General features: G+C 40.1%; 1 protein-coding gene across 1 annotated transcript in view; it reads left to right on the top strand.

Moving 5' to 3' along the window:
* The window catches only part of LOC146870158 (protein Wnt-2b-A-like), an 873,677-nt gene extending 859,239 nt beyond the window's left edge, over positions 1 to 14,438 (top strand). The window contains exon 5 of the mRNA XM_085629181.1: positions 13,603 to 14,438. Coding sequence (XP_085485307.1) covers positions 13,603 to 13,832 — 230 coding nt within the window. The 3' untranslated portion in view covers positions 13,833 to 14,438. The remainder of the gene's footprint in view (positions 1 to 13,602) is intronic.
* Positions 14,439 to 14,846: the final 408 nt, after the last annotated feature.

Genomic DNA, 14,846 nt, shown 5'->3' with positions numbered 1-14,846 from the left:
ACTAAGAAACTATAACCCTGAACCACAAGTGTGACGATGGTTAAAACACTACATGCATAGTGCATACTACTTTGAAGCAGTTCATGCCCTAAAGCCTACCTCACTAAAAGACTACATGCTAACTGACTGAATAATTACACTACTATAAGGAGACACACTGGGTGAGTAACAGGGTGTTTGCTAGAAGTGTATGAATACTGACTGGGGAATTGAAGGTGTGAAAGACAACTGTATAGGTGGTTAGAGGCCTGCATGCATAGTGAATAGGCATTTGAAGCAGTCTATGTGCTAAGGCCTGGCTCACTGCATGAGTACTTGGGAACTGACGGAATGATTAGAGTAGAGCAAAGAGAGTGCCTGGGTGAATTTATAAGTGGTTGGCTTTTGACACAGTGAATGGATTAGTACTTGGTACTGAATGGGTCACTAGGGGAGTGCAAAGGGAGTGACAGGATGTTTGCTGGACTGTATGGATACTGACTAGGGAATTGAAGATGTGAAAGACAAGTGTATAGTATGTTAGAAGACTGCATGCATACTGCATAGACATTTGAAGCAGTCTATGTGGTAATGTATGGTTCACAACATGAGTACTTGGAAACTGACTAAATCATCAGACTACTGCTAGGGCAGTGCCTGGGTAAAACTTTTAAATTGTCAGTTCTGGCACAGTGAAGAGAATAGTACATGGTACTGCACTTTAGTGTCAAACCCTGACTAATTTTATCAATGCATAAGCAAAGAATAGCTTCTAAAGCTACTAAAACTTGACAACATGACCGGTTTTAAAACAGTTATCTGTCAGCAAATACACGATGTTACCAAATGCTTCTATCACAATCCTTACCCAAATGCACACAGACTCACAGTGTGATTCTAGACAACAACCACTATACCTAGGAGTTTACCAAAAATAATTCACTACTGTGGAAGTGGTAAGGGAACTGCACACAATCTACATATTTCAGGACTGCACTTTTGTGTCAAAGCCTGACTCATTTAATCAAAGCATAAGCAAAAACTGGCTTCTAATGCTAGTAAAACTTGACAACAAGACAGGTTTTAAAACAGTTATCTGTCAGCAAATACACAATGTTACCTAATGCTTCTCTCACAGTGGTTCCCAAATGCACACAGACTCACAGTGTGATTCTAGACAAGCACCACTATCCCTAGGAGTTTACCAAAAATAATTCACTACTGTGGAAGTGGTAAGGGAACTGCACACAATCTACATATTTCAGGACTGCACTTTTGTGTCAAAGCCTGACTCATTTAATCAAAGCATAAGCAAAAACTGGCTTCTAATGCTAGTAAAATTTGACAACAAGACAGGTTTTAAAACAGTTATCTCTCAGCAAATACACAATGTTACCTAATGCTTCTCTCACAGTGGTTCCCAAATGCACACAGACTCACAGTGTGATTCTAGACAAGCACCACTATCCCTAGGAGTTTACCAAAACTCATTCACTACAGTGGAAGTGGTAGGGAACTGCACACAATCTACATATTTCAGGACTGCACTTTTGTGTCAAAGCCTGACTCATTTAATCAAAGCATAAGCAAAAACTGCCTTCTAATGCTACTAAAACTTGACAACAAGACAGGTTTTAAAACAATTATCTGTCAGCAAATACACGATGTTACCAAATGCTTCTCTCACAGTGGTTCCCAAATTCACACAGACTCACAGTGTGATTCTAGACAAGCAACTCTATCCCTAGCAGCTTACCAAAACTCATTCACTACTGTGCAAGGTGTAAGGAGACTACACACAATCTACATATTAAAGTACAGCACATTAGTGTCAAAGCATGAATCATTTTATCAATGCATAAGCAAAGACTGGCTTCTAATGCTACTAAAACTTGACAAAATGACAGGTTTTAAAACAGTTATCTGTCACCAAATACACAATTTTACCAAATGCTTCTCTCACAGTGGTTCCCAAATGCACACAGACTCACAGTGTGATTCTAGACAACAACCACTATACCTAGGAGTTTACCAAAAATAATTCACTACTGTGGAAGTGGTAAGGGAACTGCACACAATCTACATATTTCAGGACTGCACTTTTGTGTCAAAGCGTGACTCATTTAATCAAAGCATAAGCAAAAACTGGCTTCTAATGCTAGTAAAACTTGACAACAAGACAGGTTTTAAAACAGTTATCTGTCAGCAAATACACAATGTTACCTAATGCTTCTCTCACAGTGGTTCCCAAATGCACACAGACTCACAGTGTGATTCTAGACAAGCACCACTATCCCTAGGAGTTTACCAAAACTCATTCACTACAGTGGAAGTGGTAGGGAACTGCACACAATCTACATATTTCAGGACTGCACTTTTGTGTCAAAGCCTGACTCATTTAATCAAAGCATAAGCAAAAACTGCCTTCTAATGCTACTAAAACTTGACAACAAGACAGGTTTTAAAACAATTATCTGTCAGCAAATACACGATGTTACCAAATGCTTCTCTCACAGTGGTTCCCAAATTCACACAGACTCACAGTGTGATTCTAGACAAGCAACACTATCCCTAGCAGCTTACCAAAACTCATTCACTACTGTGCAAGGTGTAAGGAGACTACACACAATCTACATATTAAAGTACAGCACATTAGTGTCAAAGCATGAATCATTTTATCAATGCATAAGCAAAGACTGGCTTCTAATGCTACTAAAACTTGACAAAATGACAGGTTTTAAAACAGTTATCTGTCACCAAATACACAATTTTACCAAATACTTCTCTCACAGTAGTTCCCTAATGCACACAGACTCACAGTGTGATTCTAGACAACAACCACTATACCTAGGAGTTTACCAAAAATAATTCACTACTGTGGAAGTGGTAAGGGAACTGCACACAATTTACATATTTCAGGACTGCACTTTTGTGTCAAAGCCTGACTCATTTATTCAAAGCATAAGCAAAAACTGGCTTCTAATGCTAGTAAAACTTGACAACAAGACAGGTTTTAAAACAGTTATCTGTCAGCAAATACACAATGTTACCTAATGCTTCTCTCACAGTGGTTCCCAAATGCACACAGACTTACAGTGTGATTCTAGACAAGCACCACTATCCCTAGGAGTTTACCAAAACTCATTCACGACAGTGGAAGTGGTAGGGAACTGCACACAATCTACATATTTCAGGACTGCACTTTTGTGTCAAAGTCTGACTCATTTAATCAAGGCGTAAGCAAAAACTGCCTTCTAATGCTACTAAAACTTGACAACAAGACAGGTTTTAAAACAGTTATCTGTCAGCAAATACACAATGTTACCAAATGCTTCTCTCACAGTGGTTCCCAAATGCACACAGACTCACATTGTGATTCTAGACAAGCAACACTATCCCTAGCAGCTTACCAAAACACATTTCTTCATCTAGAAGGAGTACTACATTTTAGTATAGAAACATAACTCATTTCACAAATTCATAAACAATGACTGGTTTCTAATTCTACCAAAATATAACAAACAACACAGTTATCTGTCTGCAAACACATGAAAAACACAAATGCTTATCACAGAATGGTTTCTACATGCACACACACTGTCAATAAGATTGTAGAGAAAAAAGTACTCCCTACACTTTAGCAGGAGAAATACATTAGTCTGATTAAAATCAAAATAGTCTACATACATCCCCTCACAATTAAATAACTCACCTTTCAAGTTGTTTTGTAGATTAAGAAGTATATCAGTCACACACCAGATTTTCTTTTACAGAATCTCTGCACTGTGCACCTCTCAGCAAAAACAAAGAATGGAAAAGTTTCCCTTTCATTTTCCACACATATACATGTAAGCATCAAATCACAATCCTTCACACATAAATTCAAAAGCAAACACACATTTCTATTGGTTAAACATTTCAACCCTTTCCAAATGAAATACATTTCAACCCTTCCCCCAATCTTCCTTCTGCCTATTACCATAGAAACAGGTCATGGAACACTGCACTGAGCACACAGGTCACAAGTTCAGCACACAATGTTGCTAAACAAGACAGCAAGTGTGCTTGACTTTTCAACATATCAGCTTATCATATATAATGTTCCTTACAATCAGTTTTTGTTAACCAATAAGAATCATGCCTTTAAAAAACAGAAATATACATTCTACCTTTCAGTGTAGAAAGTTGTCATACAACCAATGATTTGTCTTTTTTCCTTTTTTTTTTCCTTGGATCCGCGCACCCTACGCGAGAGAATCAGTGCACCCAACGCGATAGGATGCGCGCACCGTGCGCACATTTCGCCGATTAAAAAAAAAAAAAAGGGGGCCCCAGGGGGTCCTTCTGGGACCCCTAACCACCTCTAGAGGGTAAGAGTATCTCCACTCTGCCCCCTTTATATGTTTTACACACTTATTCCCCTTGCTTCTTCAGCCTCGCTTCTACCGAGGCAGAAAATGGACGCCAACAGTTCCTGGTTTCGAATGTAGACAGACACTCGACAGCCAATTAGCATTCAGCGCGCGATTGGGACGGTGCGCGCTCGGTTCGAGGAGGGTGCGCTTACGGTGCGGGTAGGGTGCGCGTATTCTCCCCGGCCATAGATACATATGTACTTGTAACTCAAATTTTCTCAGGAACTACTTAACGGATTCACACCATTTATGCAAGAGGCACGAGTCTGAACTGAGGACTACCTCTTTGCCAAATTTGGTGTCATTCCATTCAGCGGTTCGGGCTGTAGCTGCGACAACAGATCCTATGGAAAATTGCATGGGGTAAACGCGTTTTGGGACCCCCCTTTTTTCTCGGCCCCGCTTGACAGATCACCGCAAAACTTTCAGGGTAGGAGCGGAGCGGACCTGGCCAAAAGTTTGGGAAATTTCACGAGGATTCATCAACCGGCGCCAGACTTATTGGGAATAGAATGTTGCAGATTTCCTATGGAAAATAGGTCCTAACTATAACTTTCTACTGGTGATATATATATACACACACAAGTATGTGTAACTGCTTACAAAGTATACAACATATGCTCTGTACAGAGCATGGCACAAACCATATTGGGTATCAACTCATGAGTATAAGCTCTCCTTCAGAGTAAAGAAAAGTCTGTGTGACCTGTGTATCAGGCAGCAACCCATTAGGGATCAAAAAAGAAATAAACACATGAAAATCTGTCATCGACAGACCTAAAGTAGAAAGTCACAACTATTACACCTAATAGTAATTATAAATAAAGAAAAACTATTGTAGGCTAGTAGGTAATAACTTAAAAGAATATGACTCTACCAGAAAAGAGTCTGTTGTACTTACTGCATATGCTCTCTTAGATTCTACGTTGTCATAGGAGCAGTGCGCATTCTCAGAATGTTGATGTTTAAGAGTTTGAATTGTTAATGTCAGTTACTGCTGGACCTGGTGATGTACGGATCTGCCAGCTGTGTAGTCTCTGGAAATAAACTACTCAAACTACATTGAGGTGGAGTCAATTACTACAACATTTATGGCGACGATTTGACTACACAGCAGAACCCGCAGCGTGAGCCAACCTCAAGCACGCCTTAACACGCTTAAGCAGCTCAGCACGCCATGAACCGCATAACGCCACAGCCTTCATCTTACCGTTAAGTTTTACCACTGTTTGCCCCTACCTCTGTTCGCAGTTGTTCCAGCACTGGAGTTGCTTCCCTGTGTGCAGTTACGTGGAGTCGTCTTTTCCTGGAAGCCGCACCACACTCGTGCTCGACCGGATCCCAGCGAAGTCCCGAGGAAATTTGGAAAAGTCACTGCTGCCGTTGTCTCTTTGAGTTTTCCTCCTCTGTCGGGCAGACGCCATGCCCTGGGGTCAACGTCTACAATTCTGAGCATCATTTTCAGCCATTTTATTGGGATTTTGCCACCTCTAGTCGCGCCTGGGCTTTCATCTCGCCCAGTAGACTGACTAATGCCCAAAGCGCATGCACATCTCTAAAGACGCTAGGCTACGCATGCTTCAATAAGCGCCGGCAGCATCGATTCTTTCCATCACCACTAGCTCGTTTTCCCTCGGCAAGCGTTACCATAACAACGCTACCCTGTGCCGATACCAGCCGTGAGTATCGCGAAATCCCGGTGATTTGCACACTTATTTTCACATACTTCTTGGATTTAATGTCTATTAATCTAAACGTGGATCTCAGTGATTCACACACTTTCATCCTGCCATTCACCTTTTAGGATCTGTGATCCAAACGCACTTTTAACTTAAAACATTTGATGTCATTTAACATTGAAGTTTCCAATTAACTCAAATCTATTTGCACACTTCTTACTGCAGCAAATTTTAACTTAACTTTTGCATTTCTGTTGTACAAGTTTATTTACCTCCATTTTACAGTATAATTTCAGTACTACTATTTATATTACTATTGTTCTAAATCACTGATATGTGTACTATGCAAGCTGTTACTCCACCCCCAGCGTTCCTAGACACTCCTGGTGAACCATCTGTTAAATTGGAGGTCTGGTTTGATGCGTATGAAGCGTATTTAGGAGTCATTGGCGCTCTTATATTTAGTGCTAAAAGAAAGAAGTGTTTATTGCTCCACTCGTTAGGTTTTGAAGGAATGTCAATTATTAAACATTTACCTGACATACCTGTTGAGGCTGGAAAAAATATTGATGAATATCAAGAAACTGTACGCAAACTTAAAACTAGGTTTGACAAAAAGCCAAGTCTCATGGTTTTGAGACATAAGTTCTTCAAGAGAAAACAGTCAGAAGGAGAAGATGTAGATGCTTATGTGTCTGTCTTAAGAGCACTAGCATCGGTCTGCATATTTGAAAATTTCACTGATCAGCTTATCAGGGATCAATTTGTTTGTCAATGCAAGGATAAGGATATTAGGCAAAAACATTTTGCCATGGGCAATCCGTCACTTGATGAAACCATCAAAGTAGCTAAGAGTATTGAAATGTCACAAGTCTTGTTGAAAGAACTCGATGACAAACCATCTGAAAGTGTGAATGTGGTTGTGGGAAATAAACAAAATCAAAGATTTGTCAAGAATAATGGGTCCATAAACACCAAACATAAAGTAGACATTCCTATACCTAAAAATATATGTCTACGGTTTTCGAAATTTTCCGCACCCCAAAGGAGGTAGATGTCCTGCTGCAAACGTTATGTGCAATTTTTGCAAGAAAATTGGCCATTTTGCTAAGGTGTGTCTTAAAAGGAGATAACAAAATAAAGCCATAGCGTGTGTGGTAGAGTCTGAAGATGATTCTGATTCAGAAATCATTTCTGTGGTCATTGATGATGACAATCTCTCAAAGGAAGTGTTCAGGGGACCCATAGTTGTTGGGTGCTCGGAGCGTGGCTGTCACAAGTGTGATTCCTTGTCACAGCTCGTGACTGTCTTGCTCTGTGCCGCGTGTCATTTCGTTCCTTGCCTAGTGGCCTCTTTCAAATGTATGGGAGCTTTGGGGAGTTATGATTGTGTTGCCGTTAGGCATTCTACCACTGGTTCTTGTCCTGTCAAGACACAATAAAGCTTTCTCCAAGCTGACCGCCGTTATGATTGTATTTCCTGCGGATTAACCATCCTTACAATAGTGGTGGGTTGCTGATTCGCACTTTGGGGCATATCAGCAACAACCTGCGATAATTATCGCTAAGCGCACTCAGCGCTAGGATAATTATCGCCGGCTAACGTGGATTTTTATCGCTGAGATAGCGTGCTATTAGCAACGCTTATCTCAAAAGCGATAAAAATCCTAGCGCTAACTGCCTAACATGAGATTATGGCTAGAAAACCAGCGATAATCTCACAAAATGTGGCGTTAGCTTGTTGATAGGGCCTCACAAACTTAGCCATGATATCCACCTTCCATAGGATATCATGGCTAAGTCAGTCCTGAAGCAGGCGTAAGGAAAGTAGCGATAACAGGGGTTATCGCTACTTTTCTTGCCGCTATTCTTCATAGCGTTGGGCTTGATGATAGGAGAAATGTCGCTTAGCAAGATTGCTCCTGTCATGTCAGGTCAGGAACGCCCACTTTGCATCTCATTAGAGATGCAAAGCTGGGCATTAGGAATTTGTGCGCTAATGCAAGGTTTCACGCGTTAGCGTGACCTTGCTAATTAGGCGATAAAATTATCGCCGCTTATCGGCCGAAAACGGCCGCAAAAGCGTCGATAATTTTCTATCGCTGCATTGTAGATATACCCCTTGCTTTCTCTAATGACTGCAAAATGGACCTGAGTAACAAGAAATGTCCTAAATTATGCCCTGTGACCGTCCTGTATGGAGGCTGAACTGATGGGATTGTTTGAGAGACAGTGTCGCAAACTGGACGATCTATGCATAAACAATGCCTTCTTGTCGTTTGAGAAAGCCAGAAATAGATTTGGTATAGGAGCAGAACATTTCCACATGGCTGACATTTGAGGGATTCCCTGGCAGGTCACCTGAATCTTCCACATTGGGTACATTATAGGGATTGACACAAGGGGGCACATTAATCTCATCAATATACAAAGTGTTTCAAAGTAAAAAAAGAAAGAAAGAAACATTACAGCAATTGCACATGTGGCGCCAATCTTAGTTTACAATAAAAATCTAGGTAATGGTTAAGAGCACTAGATTATACAAAGAAATCATGTGTAATGCGAGGCTGCACTTGTCAAACTACACACTTTTTCATATAACATAGCACCCCTTGGTTACTAGGTAAGACATACCCAACGCGAATGGGCAACTGCCTAAAATGCCAATCTAATGACACAAATGGGATCCATATGGTATGCCTTGTTGTGGAGGTGCATTGGATACTCGCTCTAGAAGTGCTGAATGGAATTGTGGACCCTATAATTGAACTCACAGCCAAATATTGCATGATGGGTGTCCACCCAGTTCTTAAGCATGACGCTATCAAATTTAAATTCAAAGCCTTTTCTCTGTTATTAGCAAAAATATGAATGCTGAATCCACTGAATGTGCGGTGCCCCTTCTAAAGCAGGAGACTTTTGTATAATCCTTACTGTTAGCACTGCTGAAATGGTATACATCTGTAAATAGCTGACTAAACCATAACACGGCATATTGAAATGTAAGCCCAATATTGAAGATATTGATTTGGTCGGTTTCTGTAAAATCAATTAAAATATTTAAAATAGATGTATATGTGCAAATTCCCACAATATTTTAATGCCTGAGCTTTTCTCCACATTTATGTTGGTTATCCCTATGGTAATCTTAAGGAAACACTCATTTTCTCAGCCCCAATACTCAAAACGTAAATTAAAATGCAAAACTCCAGCCACTTAGCACATGTATTGCAGGGGCAATGCCACCTGCTCCCGTAAATATTCAAAGATCTTTGGCCTTTATGTATGAATACATTTCCCCATCGGCACATAGTGGGTAAAACACATTGCTACGTCAGGTCCCTTGTTGTGTGAATGAGGATGTATTTACCGTCCACCTCGTTTTCATTTTAATCAATTTAAACATATTGTTTCAAAGTTGTTTTGCTATAGAGTATTGCAGATTTATTTTTATAATTCCCCCATGGAGTTGCGATTCCAGTTCTAATATCAGTTTTGAACTCCCTACTTAATCCAAACTGCATCTGTAATTTTTCAAAGAATATGCTGCAGTTGATGTACCTGTGCAATTGGTGCTGAGGCTACATGCACAAATATACACACACCTGTTTCTGGTATTCAGTTGTTACATGTTCCACAATATTAAAATTCCATGGATTTAGGGGGCAACTCACACGTCATAAATGCTAACTGCAATAAAAACATTATGCACCAGATAATATAGTATCTTTAGAGGTTTCTGTATGATTGTAGACAAAGCTTTATCTATATCATTACATACGTCCCACTGGATGGGTAAAATCCTATCGGTATTTTCAATGGAGGCTTTAAGATTAGGATTGATAACACTAAAGCTTGAATTGCCACTCTGTTCTCAATACCGGTCTTGTTTCAGGCTTTCTGTTTCTCATTAATCATCTTACTCACGACAAGACCCACATTTTCGAAAAGTATTTTCTCTGAAGGTGTCTTCTTCCTAATAATATTCGGACTGACCGACCACAGAATCCTTTGCAAAGTGTTTTATTTATAACCACTATGTAAACTAATTAGTACCTCTTTTCGTATTAAGGTAGATTTTTTTCCAATCGCTTTTTTTAGATTTTCTTTTTAAAGGTCACAGATTTTTCTCTGCAATTTAAGTTGATCTAATTGCTCCAATTGGAAAATAAATGGAAGAACACCCATTTCCCTTTTACCCTCTCTTATTCATTGTGTAATACAAAAAACCGTCCCTGTGTTGTATTTGCATGTTTACGGTTCAGTGAAGTTTCTTAACAGTAAGACTGAGAAACGCTAAAGCTACAATTAATCTGAAATGTTAAAAAGAAAGCTATTTAAAAGTATCCAAAAAGAGAGGTCTGAGGAGGAGCGCCATTCATCTGAGAGTTTGTTCCACTCCCCTGGCTGCTGCCATGGAAAAGGCTTTGGCTCTGTAAATTTTGGTCCCAGTTGTGGGGATGTCCAACAGAAAAGGCCTCCGAGAACGAAAGGACAAAGGCAGCACGAGATGTTGGATTTAGAGAACAAACTGAGTGGTGGAGCTATGGATTATCTAAATGCAAAACAATTCATGTATTTTTTAATAATATCCTTTTAAATAAGATCTTGTTCTTAGTGGGTAATCAGTGCATTTGTTTGAGAACAGGAGAGAAACCGTCACATCGGGAACGCAGGTGATCTAAAAGACAGCCATGTTTTGCAGGAGCTTCAAAAGTGTCTGGAAACCACATATAGAAGGCATCACCAATGTCGAAATTATATTGAAGTAATGCAGGACAACTGGGATATGGTGGCAGTTATCAATAAAGGGCAACATTTTTCTTGGGAGTTTAAGCTGTCAGAAACATGTATTAACCCTGGAGACCTGATGTTGTAATGTAAGGCCAGAGTCTAAATAAATTCGCAAATTAGGTCCCACCTTTGAGGGCTTTTGGCAAAGGCCCACATCCTTGGGCCAGATAGAAGGATTTAATTTATGAATGTCATTTCTGGTGATTTTAAGTTTTGTTTTTGAGGGATTATGTTTCAAGATGTTGGTGGCCATCCAGCAGTCTAGACTGTTGTGAGTTTAGCTGCCAGGTCGATGCAAAAAGGCGTAGAAGTCAATTGTAAATCTATTCCTGGTGCTAAAATCTCTGCAGAAGTAAGTGGCCCTATTCCCTTTTTTAATCATCATAGATCTGTTGTAAGATCATCGCAATTCTCTCACCAGATTCTTTGCAACTATCTGTTTTCATTTTTCAAAACAAACTTTAGACACTCTGGCAAGACAATTGGTCAAGACGAGGTAGAACAGCGGGCAAAATATATCAAAGTATATACCAAACTATCTGAAGCAAGGATTCATGCCTCCTCCTCCTTCAGGATTGAAAAGGCATGAGGAAAAATTCTGTCAAAGTAAAACTTAAAGACCCATTTGTCAACAAAGTGCAGACATCTGTCAGCTTGTCCCATATAAGCCAATCTACAAATCAGACCCTTTAAGCACACATTCCAAAGGGCGCCTAGAAACCCAATACAAACCAGAGTGCTTCACAACCTCGCCATGGGTTTCAAGGCCTATTTAAAAATGGCAACTGGACGAAAAAGCAATTTAGGCTTTGGAAAGTCTATGAAACGCATTTTGTAAATACCAATGAAATACTATATTTCAATCACCAAAATACAGATTTTGTGATTTACATAGTATGTATGTGGTTTTAATGGAATATAGTGTGCTTCCTATTTGTGAATTAGACAAGGCATTTCAGTTTTTTGATGCAAGATGAAAAAGACCCATATTAGGAGTAGTTAAACCATGGATTAAAGTCTCCAACCAATAGATGTTTGTTTCCAGAGTGTGAGATATATTTACATAAATATAACAGGTGTATTTGTAAAGCGCACGTATCACCCAAGAGTCTCAAGGCGCTGAATAACAGATGTACATTGTTACCCAACTCAATGGTACTCATTTTATCGACCTCAGATGGATGAAAGGCTGAGTGGACCCGCCAGGATTAGAACCTGGGACCATGAAGTCGAACACAGGCCCCTACAGTGGATGCATTAATCCACTGCGCCACCATATCTATGTTCAATACTACCATTGTTATTGCCTTATACAGCTTACAAAGCTCAAGTGTGTTCCAAATGTCTTTTTGAGGGTTCCATTACAGGCCAGAGTTAATATGACTAGTGGTTTATGTGCCAACAGTGATGTCCTTATGTCATTTTGATTGTTAGGTGAGTAAGTCATAAGGAATGGGTTGTCAATGAATTAACTTGGTGTTATACCACGGTGCTCTACCAAATTGCTTATGCAGTTCTAGGTAAAAATGCACACTGCGAATCAGACGGCTATGTGCATCAAGTGCTAAACAATGCGGTTTGGTGCTATATTATCGAGGTGTTCACGTATGTGTGCTAACTTGCATGAATAATACGAATTCTTTCTTGATGTGCTCTGTTGGAGGAAAGCATACAGCATGTTCCATTGGAGTGCTGTTGTGATCCAGCTATACCACAGATCTACGCTGTGTGTGATGTATGACCAATTATTGGTCTGATGAGTACTTCTGGATATTATGCATTGGATGTGTCATTAGGGATGCATGCTGTGTGAGCCTGATGATGGAAAGCTACATAACATACCTGTAATGTTTTGGATGTGTACACAATGTACTGTCTAACAAGTAAAAAGCCTTGCTAGGTCTTTATGTATATTGTTTTTAGCGCCTCATTAAGATGACCCTTTTAATTCTGATGAGGCTGCTAGCAGTAGTTACAACGCATAGCTATAAACTCCATGGAAACAGTGCAGATCTGCTTTTGACTGCTAAAAGCGGCCACAATCTCCAGTTGAAACCTCAGGGCAAAATGAGGAAAAATGAGGAATTACTAGGTCATTACCAATTTTCCCCTAGTAATCCCTCATTTCTAAGGGGACTTTCAAGGTCCTCTTGAGGGTGGGAGTAGTTATCGGGTGCACCCAACCTAATGGCATGGCTGTTAATGGCATGGCTGTGCTGTGTTGGATGAAATATAATGTTCTTGCTACCTAGATGGTGGTGGCTGCTAGCAAGAGCTCTGCAACAGCTTGTTGTAGGTAAAGCAGGGTGTTGTTGAATCAATGTATTTTTTATGTCTACAGTGTTGAATTCGATGCTCAAGGGACCCATGGGATCAATGCAGACAGCTTTAAAACACTCAGTTACTAAGTTAAGACAGCTGACAATTGCCATGCACAGTAGCCCCAGGCAAACGAAGGCAATATCTTGGTTTAGGAGGCTACACCTGGTCGATGCATTCAGGTTCTAGTCATCCAAGACCAGTAACAGTTAGGTCATGCTGTTAGCTGGCTATATGAGGCTGTATGTAGTATACAGAAATCCAGGCTTATTGGTTTATTTTCATAGAATGCAATCATATGCGCAGTCATAAAAGGTTCAGGCCACTTTCACTACACAGACTCAGCTGTGCACATCTTGTGTGACCAGGTCCAAAACAGTCAGGATTAACCTAAGTTTTGTTTCTTTTTGTCGAAGGCTCTCTAGGCACAGCTGGAAGAGTGTGCAACAAGACGTCGCGAGGGAATGACCGCTGTGAGGTCATGTGCTGCGGACGAGGTTATGACACCACACACGTCACGCGGACCATCAAGTGCGAGTGTAAATTTGTTTGGTGTTGCGCAGTCAAGTGCAAAGACTGCGAGGAGACTGTCGATATACACACATGTAAAGCCCCCAAGCGTGCTGAGTGGCTGGACCAAACCTGAGTTCTTGGAAACCCAACATAAAATGACAGTGACAAGGACCATGGGCCCTGCAGCTCTGGGAGCTGTAGTTCAGTTGCATGGCTTTTATTTAAGTAATTTTGCAAAGCACTAAAGAGAGTAATACATTTCCCAGGAGTTGCTTTAGACCCTAACAGCTGTTCAATCAAAGAAAAAACGAATCCTTACTGTAAAAGGAGTTTGCAATACGTGATTGGACTGTGAAGCTTTTGTTTGTAATTTAATTTCTCAGCGGACAATATAACTTCAAAGCAGACAAGAGAACTGAAATAAGACTGACCAATACCACTTTAGTCTCTTGAAAGAATTATAAGTTCATTTCGAAAACACGAAAAAACTGGCATAATGAGGTGCATATGGAAAGTTTTATTCCATTTTTTACATAACGAAAAAACTCGGCATAACACGATGCTGCTGCTACACAAATGAACTCTATAAGAGAACAAGGTCGGCGTTTTTCCATACCGTCTGACCCTGAACTACAGTGCATTAACAACGTATTGCTGTAATAAGCAAATGTACAAAAATTAAATCCTACATCTAAAAAAGTGGGAACTCCAATTTATTAAAGCAAACTAATATAACAAAGAAGCCTTTTGTTTCATACGTGCTTGTACTTTAAGTAATATCTCAATTTTAATTTGTGTTTATGGGTGATTATGTGCCGAGGGATGCTTTGCCTCTAGCTCTTTCGTAAATGTTCACTACAATATGAACAAAATATACTGAAACAAATACTGCAACACACAATCACTGTTCCAAATGAGTAAACATACCTCTTTAGCAGCTTCCTGAAACACAGAGGGTGTCTTTGAGTGACAGAAAGAGCACAGTTAATTATCCATGTTTGCCTACTATGAAAGCATACAGAATATTAAACTTTAAGGTGGTGTGCTTTCTGCTGGAAACTGTCATGCGTCTAGCCTTCTAAAAGGGGAGGACATGCTTACTCCTAAAATGCTGCATGCCACTAACCTGGCCCCTCTGTTATTGCCT

This window comes from Triturus cristatus, chromosome 1_1 (genome assembly GCF_964204655.1).
Source record: "Triturus cristatus chromosome 1_1, aTriCri1.1, whole genome shotgun sequence".
Classification (NCBI taxonomy): Eukaryota; Metazoa; Chordata; class Amphibia; order Caudata; family Salamandridae; genus Triturus; species Triturus cristatus.
The sequence above is the reverse complement of the archived record's forward strand: the minus strand, read 5'-3'. Positions and strand labels throughout refer to the sequence as shown.